The 23196-nt window shown below is 43.1% G+C and overlaps 1 protein-coding gene and 3 non-coding genes across 5 annotated transcripts; all 4 read left to right on the top strand.

Moving 5' to 3' along the window:
- The first annotated feature begins 1276 nt into the window (after nucleotides 1-1276).
- NUCLEOLIN (nucleolin multifunctional protein) lies at nucleotides 1277-11491 on the top strand. Of its 2 annotated transcripts, none has more exons than XM_019739776.3 (14): nucleotides 1277-1477; nucleotides 2734-2850; nucleotides 4380-4875; nucleotides 5247-5450; nucleotides 5558-5644; nucleotides 5843-5984; nucleotides 6609-6733; nucleotides 7642-7765; nucleotides 8275-8432; nucleotides 8891-9014; nucleotides 9460-9593; nucleotides 10135-10261; nucleotides 10635-10858; nucleotides 11021-11491. In XM_019739776.3, the coding sequence occupies exons 1-14, from the start codon at nucleotides 1460-1462 to the stop codon at nucleotides 11098-11100; spliced, it is 2160 nt and encodes a 719-aa protein (XP_019595335.3). In that variant the 5' UTR covers nucleotides 1277-1459; the 3' UTR covers nucleotides 11101-11491. The 2 variants fall into 2 exon arrangements, with proteins under 2 accessions (XP_019595335.3, XP_074171012.2); XM_074314911.2 differs by lacking the exon at nucleotides 1277-1477 and adding an exon at nucleotides 1641-2025.
- Nucleotides 5686-5755, top strand: LOC141568078 (small nucleolar RNA SNORD82). Its single transcript, XR_012491084.1, has one exon. It is a non-coding gene; the product is annotated as a small nucleolar RNA SNORD82 (small nucleolar RNA).
- Nucleotides 9714-9793, top strand: LOC141568080 (small nucleolar RNA SNORD20). The gene has a single exon (XR_012491086.1). It is a non-coding gene; the product is annotated as a small nucleolar RNA SNORD20 (small nucleolar RNA).
- Nucleotides 10319-10455, top strand: LOC141568067 (small nucleolar RNA SNORA75). The gene has a single exon (XR_012491079.1). It is a non-coding gene; the product is annotated as a small nucleolar RNA SNORA75 (small nucleolar RNA).
- Nucleotides 11492-23196: the final 11705 nt, after the last annotated feature.

Genomic DNA, 23196 nt, shown 5'->3' with positions numbered 1-23196 from the left:
CAGAGCCCCAGGGGGAAACTCCTCTACACTACACACTCACTTCCAAGAGCATTCTAGTAAGAATTGCAAAGTAACTTGATTGCTCTAAGAATCCCCATGGGCCTTTGTTAAAATACAAAATTCTGAGCCCCAACGCGGACCTCTCTCTTTAATTAGAATCTCCAGAGATGATTTTGAGTTATCAGTTCAGTCGGGGAAATGTCATCATACCTGAAAGTATCCTGGTTTTGTAGGCACAATTAGGCACCAGGATATATGCCCAGGATATAGCTCAGGTAAGCTCTAAACTAAAGGAAATGTTCTAAGTTTGGCACGAATTAGTTTGCCCAGTGACCTATCTGAATAATCGGCAAAAGCGCAACGAAGAATCTTGTGCCTCCACCATTGAGGGAACTTTTCCCTTCTCTTCACCTACTCGTGGACCATCTGGTTAACACGGACTTCTCAGCCGGACATTTTCAGTCCCACAGAGGGGACTTGAGAGTGGTCAGACCTGGCTCTGTGGTTGGCCTGACCGAGTTCCTCTCCCCACCCCAGTTCTAACACTCCGTGTCCTCCAGAAAGTTCTTTCCGGCCTCTTCCCCATTGGAATAACCTAACCCTTGAGATTAAGGTGATGGTTATGCACTGGCCACAGTAAACCTCACAAATATACGCAATTGCCTTTATTAACACCTCTCAGGAGACAACCTCAGGCACGTGGCCCGGTAGGGAATCACCTGCAGATAAGATTTTTCTGGCCGTGGTTCGTTGGCGGGTGGAGCAAGCGACCTCCGACTAAGGCGTTGCGAACCTGTGGTCCCTGAATTTCAGGTCTGGGGCTCATCAGCCCGTTAACGGGGGCGAACTCCTTTCTTCACGGCCTCCGGGAGGCTGAGTGTGAAGGGCGGGACGGGGCGGCAGAGAAACTCCGCATGAGTCTTCAGGACTCGGACACATTAACGAACCGAACTGCGCAGGTACCAGCGCCCGCGGGATCCGGCACACGCGGTGCCAATAAACGTCCGTCCCACGGCGCAGGCGCCACGAGCGCCGGCTACGGAGGGGCACTTCGGCAACCGCGCGCTCACCGTCCAATCAGCACCGGCCTTGCACAAAGCGAGTCCCGCCCCCAGGGCGCCGAAATCGAATCTCCTCCCTCTCCTCTGGCCGCCTCGGCCCGCCCACTCCCGCCCACGCTCCGCCCCGCGCCGTTCTCGACAGAGGCTCACGGTTGGCTCATGGATTGAGCGCGAACTCTGGTTGGTTGAAACGGAGTCACGAGGTCGCCGTCGTCGCCTTTCCAGAGGCGATTACTGGGCAGGCTCAGTCTTTCGCCTCAGTCTCGAGCTCTAGCTGGCAGCCAAGTATACGCGCTCCGGATCTTCAGTACCAGCGGCCGCCATAGACGTCGTTACGTTCCTCTGGGCTCATTTGCGCCACTCGTCCGCCACACATTCCGCCGTCATAAGCCGCCATCATGGTAAAGCTCGCAAAGGTAGGATGCTTCGCTCGCCCAAGCTCGGCTGTCGAGGCCTGTTTTTCGAGGAGCGCGCGCGCGGCGCCGCGAGGAGGAGGGCCTCTGCGTCGTCCCAGGCGCGTTCGAGGGCGCCATGCTGTGGGAAGTCTCGCGTGATTAGCGGGGAGGTCTCGCGGCTTTTGGTTACTTGGTGGCGAGGTGAAGAGCTTCGGCAGGTGCTGTGGGTGGTTGATGAGGCAGGGAAAGACTCAGGATTGAGCGTGGGGAGGGGGCGCTGGGCCTCAGAATGGAGGGATGAGGCCAAACTCCAGCGACGGGCGCGAGCGGGGCCCCGCCTCCTGACGCACGTGCCCCGACGCGCGGCTGGCCACGTGGGCCGCGTCAAGTGGGTCTCGGCGTCTCCGGAGGGGACCCAGCGGTAAGGCGGGGAGTGGCGGGATTGCTTCAGTTGGAGGCCCAGCGACCGCTGGATCGCGGCTCCGGCGAGGTGGGAGGACACGAGGTGGGCTTTGGAAGGTGGCCCTGCCGCGTGCTTTCCTTGCCGGATTGCGCGCACGTGGTGACCTGTGAGTATCCCCACGTGGACCCGGTGGGTCTGGAAGGGGCGGGGTTATTTCCCTGGGAAAGGAACACTTAATGAGAAGACCAAAGGTAGTTAAGTGTTTTTGAAATTTGCCTTAATTTAAATTCAGACGAGGGTGGTGGAATAAGGTGCCAGAATTTACCAAATGTTTTTTAAAAAATATATACGTATGTTTTTAGAGGAGGGCGCAGCTCACAGTGGCCCATGCGGGGATGGAACCGGAAGCCCCGGTGCTACCAGCACTACGCTCTAACCAACTGAACTAACCGGCCACCCCTACCAAAGGCTTTTTAAAGATAGTTTTCCTTGGGTGAAGGGCTGTGGATTGTTGGCCATTAAAATGGTCCAATTTTAGACTACTGAGTGAAAAAAAATTGTACTTCATGTAAAGCTCCATTCTGGACGTAGTTTTTAGAACGGGTGTGCTTAAGGAAGGCAACAGGAAGAGGGAGGTCATTTCCTTGAAGTTGCCTCTTTATCCAAAGATTGGTTTTTGTAGAACCTGACAGGAAAAATGTGTGGGAGATTGCTAACATTGACATCAAGAATAGTTTTTACGATAACTGCGGTATTTAACAGTATGAAAAGGGGGTTCTGAGAAAGGGAGATGGCTGCAGTGCACTATAAATGATGGCAAAATATGAATTACCTAAAATGTGGGAGGTGTAATGTGCTACCATGTCTATTTTAGGCCAGTAAAAATCAAGGTGACCCCAAGAAAATGGCTCCTCCCCCAAAGGAGATAGAAGAAGATAGTGAAGATGAGGAAATGTCAGAAGATGAAGATGATGAAAGCAGCGGAGAAGAGGTAATTATATACAATTTAATGCCGAATTATGTTAAACTACAAAATGGAGAGAAAAAACAGGTTGTATTGGATATCTGAAAATACTGGCAAAAATAAGATTGTATTCATTCATATATATGACTTGTAATGGTTGCTTTCGCAAGCTCTTCATTGACTTGTCAAGATACCATGAGGGTAAGTTTGGATGAGCTTGAGAGAAAAGATTAGGAGTCTTTTCATGTACTCTCTGCAGGGCTTAGTGTGATGATGTATTATTAAATCATTACTGTTTTCCAGTTTAAACATGTTAGCCCCACATGCTATATGAGGAAACAGCCTGGACAACTACCTGTGCTATAAGTGGCAGTGCTGAGCATTATTTTGAGGTCTGAAGTTAGCCTTACCAGGTTCCTTTCCTAGTCTCCAAGCAGGTTTTTGTTCTTCATATATGAGGTTTGTAATACCAGCCACTGTTACAATTTGGTCTGAGGTGAGGTTTGCCACCTTCCTTTGTGTTAACATTGACCCTGTTTGGTATTTCTAACTGTTTGCTTACTATCAAGACAATTAACTGCTGTATTTGCTCATATTTTTTGTTTAGAATTTAGTAAAGGTTTTATTTTTTAACCCATTACCTGATAAAACCAGCAGTCAACAAAAAGTGGCTTTGCGTATGACTTAACTGTAGATGAATGATGTTTTTACCAAGCTAAGTGCTCATTTTTAAAATTTGTATTGGTTTTGTAAGGATTGACTATCCACCCTATTTGGTACTCATTTTATCTCTGGTCCTAAAAATGAGCTTCTAGTGAATTTTATACCACGAACCCACAGTAAGAACCCCCAATCGTTTAATAACACTTAACATGTAGAGCTTTCTAAGTGGAAAGCTTTTAGTTGTAGAAACCAATTCATAATCCTTAAAGCAACATGTAATGTTGGTTTTATTTTCAGCAATCTATTTTCAGAGTTCATTTAAAAATTTTTAGACAGGATTGTTTATTTTTTAATAGTTTCATTGCGATATAATTAAAATATAAATAAGTCCATATATATAAGGTGTACACTGGCTGAGTTTTGACATATAGACACCAGTCTTGACGTGGCTTCCTCTAGTTAATAGGACTTTTATTTAGCTAATCTTCAGGTGGTTTTCCATGTTGATTATTCTGTAATTTAGTTGTAATTTTAGCGACATAGGAGGAGGCAAACATGTTTACTTACTCCGCCATCTTGACCAGAACTTTTTAGAGTCCATTTTAGGATGTTGCTTCAAAGCTGAGACAATTATAAGGTATGAGGTACAGAAGTTCACAGGTCAGGGTCAGTGGTATTTTAAGTGTTTCTTATGCTTGGGTATTTACCTGAAAATGAGGATTGACCTCACAGGTATACAGAAAGACGTGTAACATGATCCTCCAGTTTAATATGCCAACATAGATCTAATGCATGTGGTCTTGAAGCAAAGGCAGTGCCAGAATTTAGCACTCAGTTAAGGGACCAAGGCTCCCTTTTTGAGTTTAGAATCTTATGTTTGTTTTATTCTTCAGATTGTCATTCCTCAGAAAAAAGGCAAGAAGGCTACCACTACTCCAGCAAAGAAGGTGATGGTTTCCCCAACAAAAAAGGTTGCAGTTGCCACGCCAGCCAAGAAAGCAGTTGTCACCCCCAGCAAAAAGGCAGTGGCTACACCAGCCCTTGCCAAAAAAGCAGCAGTTACACCAGCCAAAGCAGTGGTGACACCTGGCAAGAAGGGAGCCACGCCAGGCAAAGCATTGGTAGCAACCCCTGGTAAAAAAGGAGCAGCCACTCCAGCCAAGGGAGCCAAGAATGGCAAGAATGCCAAGAAGGAAGACAGTGATGAGGAAGATGATGACAGTGAAGAGGAGGATGAGGATGAGGATGAAGATGAGGATGAGGATGAGGATGAATTTGAGCCAGCAGTGATGAAAGCAACAGCTACTGCTGCTGCCTCAGATGAGGAGGAGGAGGAAGACGATGATGAGGAAGATGACGACGAGGATGATGATGATGAGGAAGAAGATGGTAAGGAGTTCTGTGGGTACTTCTTGGGCTCTTGTTTACAAGATCCAGTAGGGGTGAGGTTTGGAGGGCAATATGCAAATGTATTCCTTCCATGACAACCTGGGGGTTAGATAAAAACCCTCCCAGAGAATCGCTGGGCTGGTTGTGGTGCCCATGAATGATTGCCTGCTGCTGAGAAAATGTCTAAAACAGCACATTCTGTGAGTATTTTTCAAAATACAGGGTTTTGCTTCCAAGTAATCTGTTAATTCTTGCCGTAACTAAGCACACTGGCATTGGCAGTATTATTTTTTTTTTTCCTTTAAATTTTTCTAGAAGTAATGTTGGTTTGGGGATAATTCCCTTGTTTGACTAGGTGGCTTCTCTTTCAGAGTCGGAAGAGGAACCCATGGAGGTTATACCAGCCAAAGGCAAGAAAGCTCCTGCAAAAGCTGTTTCTGTGAAGGCCAAGAGCACCGCAGATGATGAAGACGAAGAGGATGATGAGGATGACGAGGATGATGATGATGATGATGAAGATGAGGAGGATGAGGATGAGGAGGACGACGAAGAGGAGGACGAGGATGAGGAGGAAGGTAATCAAGTTAGTCTGAAGTATATTGACATGAGTTTTATTTAAAGGAGGTACTTGAATATGTGTGAGTACTTGTGGATGACACAGATTGTTTGCAATCTTGTCCAGAGCCTGTCAAAGAAGCACCTGGAAAACGAAAGAAGGAAATGGCCAAACAGAAAGCAGCTCCTGAAGCCAAGAAACAGAAGGTGGAAGGTAACATGCAGAATTGTAATGGGTGGGGGGTGGCGCCCAATAGCACAAGTGATGAACAACAAAGGGACTTAATACTGAAACCTGATGTTACATTGCAATGTACTGATGTGCTTGTATATGTGTAGAAATTTGTACTGGAAATTAAGTGTGTTCCATACTTTACAAATAGACTAATTTGAATTTTTTTTTTCCTTACAGGCACTGAACCAACTACATCTTTCAATCTATTTGTTGGAAACCTGAACTTCAACAAATCTGCTCCTGAATTAAAAACTGGTATCAGTGACATTTTTGCTAAAAATGATCTTGCTGTTGTGGATGTCAGAATTGGTGTGTCTAGGTAAGTATGGGCGAGTTAGGCCATTGCATATTACTCCTGGCTCTGCTAATGCTTTTTTCCTCCTTTTAGAACCGTAGTTCTCTACCCTTGAGCATGAATATGTAAAAGTCTTCAAAGTTTAGACACTAATGAATTAAGTCATTAGATTATCAAATTGTATTGTAAGATCCCAAATTGAAATTTCCATAACCCCCTTTTGATAAAGCACAAAATAATTTTTAATAAGCTATGAGCTTTGATGCTTTCATTCTTATACATGAAACCATTGTACTCAACTAGCCATCGCAGTGAGTGCTTTTAACCTGACAAGATTGTCCTATTTTGATGTTTGAGCAGGTTTTATTGTTAGCTACTACTGTCAATTGTTAATGAGCAGTGTAGCTGATAAAAGACATCCTCAAAGGTGAATTTGGCAGGTCTTGGTACTTAGACTTAGCTCTATAGCCCCAGCTTATAGAGCCTGACTTTATTTTGTTAATAGAGTTCGTGCTTTTTTACTTAATCCATGTTTGCACCATCACATTATAGTGTTGCTGCTTGCCTAGAATGTTTTAATGTGGCTGTTGTTTGTCTTTGTTTTTTTTCAAACCTGTGCTTTTGTCCTCTTTGCCTACCACCTTAAAGGAAGTTTGGCTATGTGGATTTTGAATCTGCTGAAGACCTGGAAAAAGCCTTGGAACTCACTGGTTTAAAAGTCTTTGGCAATGAAATTAAACTAGAAAAACCAAAGGGAAAAGATAGTAAAAAAGGTATGTACGTACGGCTTTAGATAATTGTGATACTGAAAGGTAACTTGTTAAATGGATTTTTGTAGTCTAATCGGCCAGGTTAAATCTAACCATTTTCTTTTGGTTTCCTCAGTGTTGTGAGAATTAAATGAGTTAAAATGTCAAATGTTTACAACTGTCTGGCATTGCTTGCTGGTGTTATAAATTCCCAAGTCAGACAAGCAAGAATGGATTCAATTAAAAAAAATTGGTTAGATACACAGATATACCTTGGAGATAGTGCAGGTTCGGTTCCAGACCACCGTAATAATGTAAGTAGTATAATAAAGGAGATAGTTGTAGCCTTTTTGCTTGTTGAAGGTCTTGACTTGAATTTGTAAAGTGCATCTGGCCATGAGGGAGGTGGTGGGGTATGGCCGTCACCTCAGTAGTTTCGCTATAAAAGGGAAATTTGAACAACAAAAACCAAAAAAAAAAGGCTTCAGAAGGTGAGGGAAAAAATTGCAACATCAGGGAAGCACAATAAAGCGAAGCACAATAAAACAAAGTATGCTTATATCTAAATTAATATAGAGAGGTCTTTTCTCTCTGGGACTAGATCAGATCTCTGGCAACTTTTTTTGTGTTCTTGATACACTTTCTCATGTTTCAAGTATGTGTTCATGACTTAATTAAAAAATAACTGAGCACCCACTCTGGGTTGAGTTCTAAGTATCCAGCATGTAATTTGATGTCAGTTGTGACAGCAACTTGTCCCGCCACTGCTGTATCTCCATACTAGCAGTGTCTTGTGTACTGAAGGATCTCAAGTTATTTCTTGAACAACTTTTCTGTTGATCAGTCTTTACCTTTTGGGAGAGAAGGGTCTTTAAACCCATCTAATTCATGTTTGTGGGTTTTTTTGTTTGTTTGTCTTGTTTTTTAACTAGATCGAGATGCAAGAACACTTTTGGCTAAAAATCTGCCTTACAAAGTTACTCAGGATGAATTAAAAGAAGTGTTCGAAGATGCTATGGAGATCAGATTAGTCAGCAAGGATGGAAAGAGTAAAGGGTATGTTTTGTGTCTGCTGCAATGTTGAGTTTTATTAAAATTAATTCACTTCTCTAATTTATAAAAGAAACATAGATCCAACTTTCTTAGGTGTGTGGTTTTTGGGGCAAATTAATCTCTGCCTCAATTTCCTACCTGTAAGTGGGAATAATTGTTTAATTCAGATTGATTTTTAAAAATGAGCTAATAGGTATACAGTACTATGAAATGTGCCTAGCTTACAATAAATGCTTTGTAAGTTAACAGCAGTTGTTGCAGTGAGGTGGGGTTACCGTGAATAAATTTTCTAGGAGTACTTGGCGAACTTGTTATAGTGAGAGGAAAGTTTTAACTGAAAAGTAGAAATGACAGAAACTTCAAACATTTCCGTTAGTATGAAACGGGACATTTTTATTGTACTCAACTGAAGCAAGGTCATGTTGCTGAGATTAAAACGTTTGTGTTAAAAAAAATTACTGGTTTTAAAAATACCAGTGAGTTCATAGGTTCCCCCCCACCTCCCATTGCAGGATTGCTTATATTGAATTTAAGACAGAAGCTGATGCAGAGAAAACGTTGGAAGAAAAGCAGGGAACAGAGATAGATGGGCGATCTATTTCCCTGTACTATACCGGAGAGAAAGGTCAAAATCAAGACTACAGAGGTGGAAAGAATAGCACTTGGAGTGGTAAGAATGGATTCCAGATTTGATGGAGGGAAAACCTTTGCATTTTTTAACGTACATAAAGTTGACTGATAGTTGGATGTAGATGTGGTTTAAGCTGGTTACACTTCTATTTGTAATAGTAATTTGGTATCTTGAATGAGGTATATGAAATTATTTTGCATTGGAACATAGATCTAGCTTCCTTTGTGTGTTTTATACTTTAAATGACTTATGTTAGGCATTTTAAAATTAGAGTATTGTTCTGAGAAGATGGATCAGTAGTCAGCTTATGCATCTGAACATAAATGGAAGGAAGCAGGACATAACAGTGCGTTGTAGGTTGAGTAACAAGTGGGGTTCCACCTGCATCAACATTGGCATGTTATTCTCTTTAGCATAGAACTTAAGAACAAAATATAGTTGTGACTGAAGTTGGGAACCGCTGTTTCAGTATTAATTTGGCATCTCTTTATTTGTAGGTGAATCAAAAACTCTGGTTTTAAGCAACCTCTCCTACAGTGCAACAGAAGAAACTCTTCAGGAAGTATTTGAGAAGGCAACTTTTATCAAAGTGCCCCAGAACCAAAATGGCAAATCTAAAGGGTAAAATAATTAGTATCTTTTTCTTTATTTAACTTACTTATTTATTTTAAGTGTTTTTCCAGGATCCATCAGCTCCAAGTCAAGTAGTTGTTTTATGCTAGTTGTGGAGGGGGCACCTCACACTGGCCCATGTGGGGATCGAACTGGCAACCATGGTGTTATGAGCGTCGCACTGTAACCAACTGAGTTAACCGGCTGCCCCAATAATTAGTAGCTTAATGTTGTCAGTTACGGGTTGTAAGTAAGAGTATCTTGCATAGGTGAAATATTTTCCTGTGTATTAGCAGAAGCGGAATCATTTTAGCTGCACAGATCCATATAAAATAAAGAGCATCATTTAAGGATGTACCTGAGGAAAAAGACTTGTTGGCATCAGATATGATTACAGAGAAGCCATGTAATTTTGATTGGTGACTTATTCTCAATATTAACTGTTCATTCACAGGTATGCATTTATAGAATTTGCGTCATTTGAAGATGCTAAAGAAGCTTTAAATTCCTGTAATAAAAGAGAAATTGAGGGCAGAGCAATCAGGCTGGAGTTGCAAGGACCTAGGGGATCACCTAATGCAAGAAGCCGTAAGTTACTGTGAACAGGATGTGGTGGGGCTTAGCGCTCTCCATGCTGTGCTTCAGCTTTTAATGTCAGATCTAGAGGTGAACGTGTGTTTTTTTCTGTTGCTGCTGAGTAGATGACACTGGATGTGATGATTGATTATCTGAGAAATAATTGATGAAATCCCAAGAAAATTCCTCTAGATAGTCAAGTTCTGATCCAGCCACGTCACCTCTGAGCAGCAGATTTGCCTGTTGTAGCTGCCTGCTTTAGGTCTGCTGTCTTACTTGTTTTGGGGTTGGTTCTCCTGCTTTCCATAAAAAATCTAAGATGAGTTCAACTGCTTTGGTGATCATGGTAGACTTGAGGTGGCAGTTGACTTAAGCTCTTCGCTTTAATTAAGAATTAGTTGGCTAAGATTACCTTTCTCTCACACAGACAACTTCAAGTAAAAGGCCAGCTTCTGTTAAGACAAGGATTTTTGGGTAGTAATGTGCTAACATGCAAATACGGTATATTGTTATGAATTAGGATTGTAAATGGTGCATTTTCTGTTTTCCCCAGAGCCATCCAAAACTTTGTTCGTCAAAGGTCTGTCTGAGGAGACTACAGAAGAGACATTAAAGGAGTCATTTGACGGCTCTGTTCGGGCAAGGATAGTCACCGACCGGGAGACTGGATCTTCCAAAGGGTAAGATGCAGGAAATGTACAGCGTCCACTGAGGGGGGGGGACCACCTGTCTAATGTGTCTTCTCATTGAGCTCCTTTCTGTCAGTCGGTGGCAGTTTATGGATTCGCACGAGAAGAAGAGACAATTCACAGACCTAGCATTATTTTGCCTTCTGTCTTCACAGAGGCACATTCTGCTGTTCTGTGAGACATTCTAAGATTCAGGCTGTCAGTAAAACCAGTTTCAACTTTCTGTAGAGAGCTACTCTTGTCACTTGGGTCTTTTCTCAGTTGAACAAGGCTACTTACTGTGGGATCACTGTCCAATATGTGGTTAACTTTGGCACTTAGTCCCTATGCCTGCTTTATAACGTAATTTCATTTGGTGTTTTAGGTTTGGTTTTGTAGACTTCAATAGTGAGGAAGATGCCAAAGCCGCCAAGGAGGCCATGGAAGACGGTGAAATTGATGGAAACAAAGTTACTTTGGACTGGGCCAAGCCTAAGGGTGAAGGTGGCTTTGGAGGTCGTGGCGGAGGCAGAGGTGGCTTTGGAGGCCGAGGTGGTGGCCGCGGAGGCCGAGGTGGATTTGGTGGCAGAGGCCGGGGAGGCTTTGGAGGTAAGGAGCAGAGAGGGCTGCCTCTGTGTTTACATGTGCACATGCGCTCAGAACCTGTGCTGGCCAGGGTTCCTTCCATCCGGCATTGCTAATCACTTGGGCGGGGGACCTACTGGCAGCTTTGCAACTGTTCGCCTTTAATGATGTCTTGCCTTCCTGCAGGGCGAGGAGGCTTCCGAGGAGGCAGAGGTGGAGGAGGAGGAGACCACAAGCCACAAGGAAAGAAGACGAAGTTTGAATAGTTTCTTCTATCCTGGTCTTTCCCTCTTCCGTTGGAAAGAAAGGACTCTGGGGTTTTTACTGTTACCTGGTCAATGACAGAGCCTTCTAAGGACATTCCAAGACAGCATACAGTCCTGTGGTCTACTTGGAAATTCATATAGATAACATTTCAAGGGAGATACCCTGTTGGTTTTGACTGGATATTCATATAAACTTTTTAAAGAGATGAGTGCTAGACCTAACCCTTATCTGTAAGTTTTGAATTTATATTGTTTCTTCCCGTGTACAAAAAAAACACATTTTTTCCTACAATTTTTTTTTTTTTTTCTGCGTTGGGGGTTCTAAAGGAAAGCAGAATGTTTTATGATTTTGCTTCAGCATTTTGGGACAAATTAAAAGTCCTAAACTGGTGCCAGACTTGTACTTCCTAAGTATTTCTCCTGGAATACCGCTGAAGGTGGAGCACAGCAAACCCAGATCTGCCCCACCCATGCTGGAAATGCTTGATGCTTTGGTTTAAGATTCCCAGCCACAAATGTTGGTGAAATGGCTGGTGAGGTGACCAGCTTTCTGTAGCCTTGTGTACGTAGTGATGTGAAAGGCTTGGAAATCTGAGGCTTCTGCTTGCCTCTGATAGAGGATCAAGTGAAGTGCTCAGGAAAAGGGCAGGATCCCTGTGGTCAGGCCTCCTTAGGCGGCTGCAAGCATGGATTCTGGACCTGGCGATGACGAATGGAATTCATTCTGGATGAATGAACCAATGGGGTCTGAGGCTGGGGAGGAAATCACCAATCCAGTAGATGGACCCGGTGTTTATGTAAGTCTTACAGCAAACTCAGGTTAAACTGGCAAACGCCTTGGGTTTTGTACTATGTATAGCACTCAGATCTTCTATCTGGTTTATTAAGCATCCTTCCCACCTCTACTTCTAATAAAAGTTAAAGGCCACATGAGACATTTGGGTTTAGTTGAAAACAGGTGCCCCAGATGGTGCAGAGCTGATTCTGAACCTAGGCAGCCAAGTCCAAAAGCCTGTGCACTCGTTAACTTCAAAAGTCTAATAAAAATGCTAAATCAAAGATGCATGCACTTCACCCACCTTTACCAGTCCTGTTCCAAGTGCTGAGGATATAGAGCAGGACAGAAGCCTTGCATTTGAGGAGTAAGTGCCAATGAAAGGTCCGTGATGCTGTGAAGAAAAGTCAAGGCAGCAGAGTTACATCTGTGAGGCAAACCAGAAAGGGAAATGAACCCTTGGTAGCCTGTTTTTCCAAATTTAACCATTCCAATTAGAGGTAAGTCTTAGCTCTTACCTTAGAGCAAGGCTGAGTAGTTAGAACTGAACACATCAACATTTATTTTGTTACTGGTGGTCAGTTCCAAACTCAAGACCTGTGAGAGTTGACTTTGGGTCTTCTGGGACCCATCAAGGAAGACTCCGGGGCCTTCTCCCAAGGGGCAGGCCTGAGCATTTAAACCTGAAAATGTTATAGGCTATTTGGCCATTTAGGAGCATGTATTGCTGCTATCTGCGGCCCAGTATAGTCAGGGCTTAAATACTTGTGTGACTTGAGAGCTTGGAGTGGGGTTTTGGTGGGTTCCCTTGCTGGGAAGGGGAAGGGAGGAAGGCTTGACCGTGATCCTGATAGGGCTCCAGGTGCAGGAGGCCTTGGCTCCTAGGAAGGGCCTGCATTGTGAGAACCGCCATTAGTGGGTCTTACATCTCCAGTAAGAATGCTGATGTTGTGCCCACAGTATGCCAGCCGTTTACTCAACCCTCTATAAATCTGTGGGGCAAGACGGACAGAAAATTTAGGTTTTTCCTGCTGTTCTGTTCCCGTTAAGGGAAGGAAACGGGCCTGTTAGTACTGGTTCTAAGCAGACGTCTCCAGAGAAATGAAGGGGAGGATGCAGGACTGCCAGGGCTTGCATTTGAGGGATGAGCCTTGTAAATGTCTTCATCGCAGTCCTTGCTGGTGCCTGGGGTTTCTGATTTGGTGGGTTGAGTGAGGGCTTTGCAGCCATTTTAGAAAGCAGTTCCTTCCAGCAAATGGTTGTCGCTCCTTTTGTCGTTTATCCAGCAGGTGGCAGCACATCCACAAGGATGGGGGAAGAGGCCTGATTAGTTTCAGGCCAATGGGTCTCTAACCCCAAACACGCTCAGATGAGTGTTTGGCCCTGGAAAGTTCACTGAGAGGCTGCAGAATCTCGAGAAGTGGATTCCAATTGAGTTCAAATGCTAAAATGTATTAAATGTGTTTTCTCAGTTACTCTATCCATGCTTGCTGCATTGGTTATCACCTTGTCTCAATCTGTCTCTCCTGACCTTAGTGCCGGTTTCCATATCCAAAAAGATAGTCCCCTGACCCTACCTCCCTGCCCAGCTGTTCCCTTCATCGCCAAACTTGAGAAGGACCACACTCCTGCTTCCCACTCCTTGGCTCTCAGCATGTGGCTTTTGTCCCCACATTCCTCATGCCCACTAATGGTGCCAGTGTTCAAAGGCTGCAAATCAGTGGTCAGCCTTCTCTGAGCATCTGACTGATGAGCCCTCCTTTCTGCCTGAAACTCCCTCCACTCCACCCTTAGAAAACGTGGGCAGACACCAGAGTGGTTGCTCTGACACTAGGCTTAACTGGGGAGGGAAGGAAAAGAATAACCCTGCAATTAGGGCCTATCAACAGACTGATTTTAACCAATTTATAGAGTGCTGTCCTCCATAGGTCAGGTAGCCCAGGAACAGGAGGAGAAAGGTCAGGAGGGTTCCTCTGCTGGTCTCTACATGGAAACGAGAACAAACATTCCTGACAACCTCTGGAGTGACCTGGTTTTGTTCACTGTTCTGGGGGCCTATAAAGGTAGCTGACAGTAGGTATCAGTAAGGGATGAATAAAGGAACCCTGGAGAAACTCCTTCCTCCCAACTAGGGAACGCTCTGTGGCAGTAGGACAGAATCTTTAGGCCAGGAGTTCTTAAAGTTCTTAACATTTTTGTGTTGGCAATTACTTTGGGAGTTCTGGTAAAGCCTTTGAATCCCTCAGAATAAATGTCTTAAATCATTTTTTAAAAAAGATTACAAGGGAAAACTATATTGAAATAGTTATTTAAATATTTAAGAACAACTTGTGCATCTTACGTGCTTATAATGGAGTAGCTTATAATGGACTAACCTTCCATTGATAACTAACTATGGACAAATATAAAAAAACGTTAGGAGGTTTTGAAGGACAAACAATGCCAGAAACTGAAGCAGATACCATCTTTGAAAGACGGTGAAAGACACTGGGTGAAGTCCATGTTTAACCAGCTGTGGGCACCTTCCACTCAGTATGATTTCCTCTAGTACAGAGTTTAAGCAAAAAATGGTCTTAATGCACTGTGGAGTCACACTGGAGTTGAATCTCAAAAATTTTCCTGAAAATGAAGGAGACAGGAGGAAGCCATTGAATCTGCATACTAATTACCTATAAATGCTTGCTTGGCTGAGTCCTAAATTGTGTGTGCACAAGGCAGGATTCTAGTGAAACCAGGGAAAATGTGGAAAGGTCAAAGAGCTGGCTGCAGATTCCAGTAGCTGCCTGCTGCTGGAGTTCAAGTTCTGCCCAGTTAGGGGGTTTTGATAAATAAGTTTTTCTTAAAAAACTTTGAAACCCAGAAGGGCCATACTTTAGAAGTAACAGTCACATACCAGGCCTAAGGACTAAGCCCTAAGATTAATTAAGGCAAATGCAAAACCAAAATTGATTCACCGTAACACCTGAAACGAAGCCCCCACATAATGGGAGAATCAAGAATTTACCTGCTAGAACATTCAACAGTGTTCAGAGAAGGATAAACAATCCAGACTATAGTGTATTGTATACAATATCCAGTAAGCAAAAAATTACTAGACATGCAATGAAGTATAAAAATGTCCACAATCGAGAGAAAAGTCAACAACTTACTGAAACTTGAAGGCAAGGATGTTAATCATAAATATGTTAAAGAATTTTCAGGAAAATATGAATATATTGGATGAAGAAATGGATTTCTGGAGAGATGGAAACTCAAGAACCAATGGAAATCCTAGAACTGAAAAAATTCAATAGAAGGCTTAACAGTAGAAGAGAGGATCAGTAAACTAGAAGACAGACCAATAGAAATTATTGACAGTTCAGAACATATTACCCAAAAATATGGCACATTGGCATATTGAATATTTCAAGTCGGAGGAATTTGAGAAACAGCAGGTGCAGGAAGGATTTCGACCTTCCCCTGAAGCAGGTCATGGAACCCTCATGTGAGAGGTGCCCTCTATACCCGGGGGAAAGGAGCATCCTTATCTCTGAAGACAGGGCCACTGAGGGAATTTGAAGGAACAGACCTTGCTGTTTCCCACAGTTTACTACATTGAGCTCATACACTTTTATTGGTCCTATCACATTTTCCACAACTCTCCAGTCTTCGTCAAATCTAACATAATAGATAGGTTTAACTGTTTCTTCAGGTCTTCATTTCCTTACAAAGACTTTCATGTCATGCAAAAGTAATATTAAGTAAATTTGCATGCTTTTGTCTTATTAATCTGTCTTTTATTACAGGGGCTCCAGCCAAGAACTTAGAATGGCAGAAAAATATTTTTTTCCTCCCCTACATTATCCAAACTGAAGCTAAAAAAAAAAAAAAACAAAATTGGGGAAAAATGAACAGAGTCTCAATGACAATATCAAATTGTTTAATGTATGTAATTGAGTCTGAGAATGAGAGGAGAGGATGATTGGGGCAGAAAAAAAATCTCTGAAAAATGATGGCTGAAAATTTTCTAAATTTGATGAAAAACAACCCATAGATCGAAGAAGAAAGCTACACGCTGAATTGTTTTAAACTGAATTGTTTGTAACTGAATTGTTGAAAAACAAGGTAAACTTTAAAATAGCCAAACTGAAAAGACCCACGACATGCAAAGGAACATCTATAAAAGAATGATGATTAAATTCTCATCAGGAAAAATATAAGACTATGGATGATACCTTTAAAGTGGCAAAAGAAAAATATCAATCTAGAATTCTATATCCACAGAATATTCTTCAAAAATGAAGGAGAAATAAGTCAGTTTCAAATAAATGAAGCTGAGAGAATTCATCATCAGCACACTTGCAGTTCATTCAAGAAATGCTAAAGGAAGTTTTCCAGGCTGAAGGGGAATGATACCAGATGGAAAGCTGGATCTACAGGAAGAAATAAAGCACTGGAAATGGTAAATAACATCCCCTTTGAAAGACTATTGGCTAAAGCAAAAATAATGCATGTATTATGGGCTTTGTAATATATGTAAAAGTAAAATCTATGACAAAAATAGCACAAACTAAGGGAAGTGGGTAAATGGAATTATACGGTTTTACGATTCTTGTATTACACTTAACTAGTATAATGTTAATTCAAGGTAAACTGTGATAAGTTAAAGATGCATATTGTAATCCCCAGAGCAACCACTAAATAAAACAGTAAAATAATACAAACAAAAGTAGCTGAAAAGCCAATAGAGAACATGGAATACTAATTCCAAAGGGATGGAAATGGAATACTAAAAATACTCAACGCAAAATGAGGCAGACTAGAAGAACAAGGATTAACGGAACACTAGAAAACAAATAGCGTGATGATGGGCTTAAACTCAATCACATCCATAATTACAGTATGTGGAAAGGGACTAAACAAAAGCAGAGATCATCAAATTGAGTGAAAAATACAAGAACTATCTATATGCTATTTACAAGAGATGCACGTTAAATATAAAGAAAAAGACAGGTTGAAGTAAAAGGATAGAAAAGGATATGCCATGCAAACACTAGGCAAAAGAAGTCTATTGTGGCTATATTAATATCCGACAAAGTAGATTTCAAGATGAGTATAACTAAAATAAGGACATTTCATAATAAAAAAGGGTTAATTTATCAGAAAGATATAGCAATCCTAAATGTGTATCTACCTACTAACAGAGTTTACAATATGTGAAACAAAAGTTGACAGAGTTAAAAGGAGAAATAGACACATTTGCAATCATAGGTGGAGATTTTAACACCTCTCATTTAGTAATCGATCAAGTAGACACATACCAGTAATGATGCAGAAGAACTGAACACTGTCAGCCAATTAGATCCAACAATAGAAAAATACACTTTTTTTTCAAGTGCGCATGGAACATTCACCAACATATTCTAGGCCACAGAACAAATGTCAAGAAATTTTAAAGACTGAGAAACATACATAGTATATTCTCTGACATAACAGGAATAAATTAGGAATCAATAATAATAAGATATCTAGAAAGTTCCTAAAAGTATTCAAACATTAAGCACACCTCTGAAAAACACTTCTGAATGAGTCAAAGTAGAAATCACAAGAGAAATTAGATAATATTACAAAGTGATAATGAAAGTACATTTTAGGATACACCTAAAGCAGTGGTTAGATGGAAACTTTAAATCCTTTAGAAAAGAAAGAAAAAAGTTTTAAAATTAATTATCTAAATTTCCAGCTTACGGTAAAAAGGAAGAGGAAATTATGCTCAAAAGAAGCAGGAAAAGGAGAATAAAATAGAAATAAGAATGAAAATTAATGATACAGAACTATCGAGGCAAATGTTGATTTATTGAAAGGATTAAAAAGATTAGTGCAAATGATAGCAAGACTGATAAGAAAAAATAAGGGGAAAAACATAACCAATGTCAGGAATGAAAGAGGAAATACCATTACAGATTCTATAAATATTAAATATAATGAGGGAATATTATGAACAGCTCTATTCCAATAAGGTTAACAACTTAGACAAAATGAGCAAATTCAGACATAGCGTGAAAGCTGTTATTTAGTTTGAATAAAAACATACTGTAGGGACCGGCCTGGTGGCTCAGGCGGTTAGAGCTCCATGCTCCTAACTCCGAAGGCTGCCAGTTCGATTCCCACATGGGCCAGTGGGCTCTCAACCACAAGGTTGCCAGTTCAATTCCTTGAGTCCTGCAAGGGATGGTGGGCAGCACCCACTGCAACTAAAATTGCACATGGAACCTCGAGCTGAGCTGCGTCCCAGATGGCTCAGTTGGTTGGAGCGTGGGCTCTCAACCACAGGGTTGCCAGTGCAATCCCTCGAGTCCCCCAAGGGATGGTGGGCAGCGCCCCCTGCAACTAAAATTGAACACGGCACCTTGAGCTGAGCTGTACCCTCCACAACTAAGACTGAAAGGACAACAACTTGAAGCTGAATGGCACCCTCCACAACTAAGATTGAAAAGACAACAACTTGACTTGGAAAAAAAAAAGTCCTGGAAGTACACACACTGTTCCCCAATAAAGTCCTGTTCCCCTTCCCCAATAAAATCTTAAAAACAAAACAAAACATACTGTAAGGTGCTCTTTGACAAGATAATACACACATATTTTGTACATCCAATTGATTTCAGTTTTTCTCTTTGATGGTATAAGTCCTGAAACCTTGATGTGCAAAGATATAGATTTAAGCGTCCAGGACTTGCTTTGTTAGGTGAAGATAGGCTTTTCTCAAAGAAGACCAGAATTGTTCAAGGCTCTTTCAGTTAAATTCTACTTGCCATAATTACTTTTGTCTGAAAACAATGAGTTCATCTTTCACTAGGTCACAATTCAGATACACACTATCGCAGAAAGAAAAGAACTGTGGATTCATGGTTCAATTTATTTTTCCCCCTTCTCCTGCCTCCCCCTCCCCCCACTCTGGTTCAGGCCATTGTTTCTCAGTCTAGTTGTGTAGGACACAGCTCCCTGGGCCATGCTGGTATTATGAGCCAGTAAGAAGCATTTCATATTACTGTGGTCTGATTTCTTCATGAACTTTTCCAAATGCAATGATTGAGAGACCTGCTTCTGGTAAAATTGATAACTTTTATTATGAATGTTGACAATACATCTTTCAATGATGTTGGAAAAGTCTTTACTGCTCGTGTACGTCTGTGTAAAAAGCACTGAGTGATGATGACATGGAGAGCTTTTGTAATGCAGGGTCTCTGGTCCCACTCCCCACATAAGAACGCAGGACATGGTGAAGCCAACAAAGAACACCAACGGAGCCATAGATGGGGAGTCACCCCACTATATTCTCGCTGGCAGCTGGTTTAGAGACACAGGAAGCAGGAGTCACACGATGCACAATCTGCCATCCGCTTCTCTGCCAACCTACCAACCCCTTGTGAACTGCAATCCGCCATCTGCTTCTCTGCCAACCAACAACCAACCCCACTTGCTAGCTGCAATCCGCAGTCTGCTTCTGTGCCTGCCAACCAACCAACCCCATAGCATAGCCACAGCTGCTATATTAGTAGCTAATGGCTAACCTGTAATAGCTGATGGCCACCCAGCCACAGCGGATGGCGATCTGATTACAGCTGATGGCCATCTAATAACCAAGCCAGCACCACTCCACATGAGGCCGACAGCCTGGAAACTGCTCTCTGGGACTCTGTCCCCACAATCTACCCCTACAGGGTCTCGCCTCACAATCTATGCGATAAGCGTCTTCTGCGAGGGGCCCTGTGTCAGGAACCCAGCTCATGAGAAAAAGTTTCAGTCCAGTTCAAGCAATGTCCCAGGGGGTGACCCTCGATGTCCACCCACTCTCTGGGCACAGCCATCATTTCTCAGGGCACAGCCAGACTTCCTGGGCACAGCCAGGATTCTCAGGGTACCATGCTGGAACAACAGTGACTCACAACCAAGGTACTTACATATTCTCGACGGCGGCCGGGTGAGACACAGGAAGCAAACATCCGCCTGTACCCCAACAAGAGGTCTTCCTGTACCAGTCTCACTGGTGGCCACGTGAGACGCAGGAAGTAAACATCTGCCTGTTCCACTACATGGTCGTACGATCCCAAGCAAACAGTCAAGCGGTCCATCAAATCAGGGATGGAAGGCAATACCCCATAGTCCACAGTCATTCACCAAGGCTGTGCATTGGCCTCACAATGTGTGCCCTCTCCGCAGGGCAAGGGCTCCAAGTCCTCCCCAACCTGGGGGTGAGGGCCTCAGCAAGCACTTCTCAGCCCACAGGGCCACAACGACCTTCGCTTTCTCTGGCTTATGCTGGTTGGAGCACCGTCCATGTCCTCCCATCCCTCCACGGGGGTCCAGCTCCTGAGAACAGTGGCCACCGGGTACCACACACTGTGTGTGGGGGCCACATGTCCTCCCGCCCAGAGTCAGACATCATTCCTACCTTGCCGGAGTCCCACTCACCGCACCAGGTATCCCAGTGGGTGGAGGCCTCGGTGTCAGATGTCTAGGAGCCTTTTGTAGCAGCGGACCACCAAAAGGAAGGTGACGCCTGCCACGACCAACAGGGTGGTATGCCATCCGGAGGCTCGAGAGGCCCACCAATTCACTGAGGGGTCACATTTCTCCCAAGTATATCGTGCTTCCTGTTCCCGGCGCCTCTCCTCCTGGTCTTCCCGAGACTGAGTGTTCATACACACAAACTGCTCCACCACCCTTTGGAGAGCTTTGGACGGCACCGTACCCTGCTCGCTGCGCCATGTGTAATGCGGGGTCTCAACTCCAGCTCCCCGCACAAGAACGCAGGATATGGTGAGGCCAAAAAGGAACACCCACGGAGCCATAGATACGGGAGTCATACCACTATAGTCTCACTGGCGGCTGGGTTGGAGACACAGGAAGCAGGATCCACATGATCCGCAATCCGCTGTCAGCTTCTCTGCCAACCAACAACCAATGCCACTTGCTAGCTACAATCCGCAGTCCGTTTCTCTACCAACCAACCAACCAACTCCGTAGCGTAGCCACGGCAGTTATATTAGTGGCTAATGACTAACCGGTAACAGCTGATGGCCACCCAGCCACAGCGGATGGCCATCTGATTACAGCTGATGGCCATCTACTACCCAAGCCAGCCCCTTTCCACGTCAGGCCGAGAGCCTGGAAACTGCTCTCTGGGACTCTGTCCCCACAGCTTGCTTTATCACTGAAGTTGCAAAATGAGCTTTGTAGGGGCTCCATCTGTACAGAAAATGAAGCCTTTCTTTCCAGGCAAAGTTTTATTTGGGGAAAAAACCTTTTTACCACTTCCAAAATGTTAACGGCCTTTGTAGTTTGCAAAGTAAGAATCCTTTGATACTGTCAGCATACCCACAGTGAGCAAAAGCAAGGAAGTATCTTCACTGGGATGGTGAGGCTGCTGTATTCTGAATGACCTGCTTTAAAGTATTAAAAGAAGTGTTAGCTATTCTGGAACACATGACATCATTTGACAAGGGAACTGTTTTCAGTGTTTTCTTGTGGTCCAATACAGAAAGTGGCTCAATAATTTCTGTGCACATGACCTTGCACTCTCATATGTCTCCCTGAGAGTGTGGAGGATTTTTCTTTGGGCCTCTGGTAAGCAGTTTTACAGTATGCTTCAATAAAAGCTTGTGAAATAGCAAACCCAGTGTTGGAAGTGTTCCAGCTTTTTTGAATTGAGCTTTCCTTTCATAAAACGCTCCCTGCATCTTTAAATGCATCTTCAGGAGGGACAGATGGGTCACGCATGCCTTTTCAGTTTTGCTGGTTTCATTCTTCCATTCACAAGAATTTTTCAGCACGAAAAACACTGTGGGCTGTCGTGTTCATTATTAAAAGTGAAACTTTATAATACATAGACTTTATCATGCTTTTTTTCCTTCAATATTACAAGTATAATATGATTTCTTTTGCTGTGTCAACCTAACTAGGCTATAGTGCCCAGTTCTTCCGTCAAACACTAATTTAAGTGTTGCTAGGAAACTGGCAGTAGAGGAAATGCTGAGGCAGGTGGTGGCCCCAATGCTTGGATCACCGATGACAACTCACGTATGCTGCCCTCCCCCTGTACACCCCACTGGTTCTTTCAGCGCTTGGAGCAAACTGGCTTTCTCCAGCATTTGCGGATAAACCCAGTCTTCTGACTGGTCACTTGCTGAAGAAGAGGGGTGGCCACCTCCACACCTCCTGCCCTTTGGTTCCCCCTACTGGGAACTATGTGGAAATGACTATCCTGAGCCACATCTGTGCAGCCTGAACCCAGCTGGATGATGATGACTGAACCTATGGACAGACCAGAGGCTTGAGAAGGGCCCAGAATCCCCCACTCATCCCAACCACAGACTGATGGGGCTGGAAGCTGACTTCAATGGATTGAGGAGTGAGTGGGAGATGGGAATGAGTCGGTAGGTACATGACGTTCTCAGGGACCTTGGCTGTGAGGGTGAGTCAAGACAGCAGTAGCTGAAGAGGATCATAAAATTAAAGGAGGGTTTTTGTTTGTTTTTTAATATTTGAGAGACTTGGGTCCACTTAAATGGCCACTGAGAAGGGCTAGGGGAGCAACAGATAGCTATTGACCACAGAAGAGAGTGGTCCCTGAGCAGCTTGGGAAGGTGGATGGACAGTCTTCTGTGTTAAACTGGAGGTGCTCTTTCATGAGTCCTTCCATGCCCTTGTGAACTAAAAGGCAAGGTCATTTGATAAAAAGTGGGGAGATGTCAGAGTCAGAGGTTTGAGAAGAGTGGAGAAGGTGGTGCATAGGAAGCCTGGAAATAGACCCAAATGCACACAAGAATTCTATATATAATAGACTTAGCACTTCAGATGGGTGGAGGAAAGATGGACTGGTGTTAGGATAGCTGGATAACCATCACACTAGAGAAAACGTGGTATTAGTACCTCATGCCTCATATTAAAGAAATTTCAGGTGGATCAAAGGTATTGATGTGAAAAGTGAAATATTAAAGTACTACCTTGTTTCCCTGAAAATAAGACTGGGTCTTATACTGTATTTCCCCCAAAATAAGACCAGGTCGTATATTAATTTTTGCGCCAAAAGACGCATTAGGACATATTTTCAGGGGATGTCTTATTTTTTCGTGTACAACAATCTACATTTATTTAAATATAGTCATGTCATCTTCTTCTGGAACATCGTCATAACGTACTAAATGCGTCCCTCTGGCTGATGCTCTTAACTGGGGCTTATTTTTGGGGAAACACAGTAGGAGAAAATATGGGAGAATCTCTTTTACAACCTCAAAGTTGGAAAGGACTTTCTGAGAATGACATAGAACCTAGAATCCATA

The sequence above is a fragment of the Rhinolophus sinicus genome, chromosome 17 (assembly GCF_057876585.1).
Source record: "Rhinolophus sinicus isolate RSI-liver-muscle chromosome 17, RSI-T2T, whole genome shotgun sequence".
NCBI classification, from domain to species: Eukaryota; Metazoa; Chordata; class Mammalia; order Chiroptera; family Rhinolophidae; genus Rhinolophus; species Rhinolophus sinicus.
The sequence above is the reverse complement of the archived record's forward strand: the minus strand, read 5'-3'. Positions and strand labels throughout refer to the sequence as shown.

Coding starts and splice junctions, on each gene's coding strand:
- NUCLEOLIN (XM_019739776.3), top strand. Junction 2,851..4,379: donor ATGAAAGCAGCGGAGAAGAG/GTAATTATATAC, acceptor TTTATTCTTCAG/ATTGTCATTCCTCAGAAAAA. Junction 9,594..10,134: donor ATCACCTAATGCAAGAAGCC/GTAAGTTACTGT, acceptor TGTTTTCCCCAG/AGCCATCCAAAACTTTGTTC.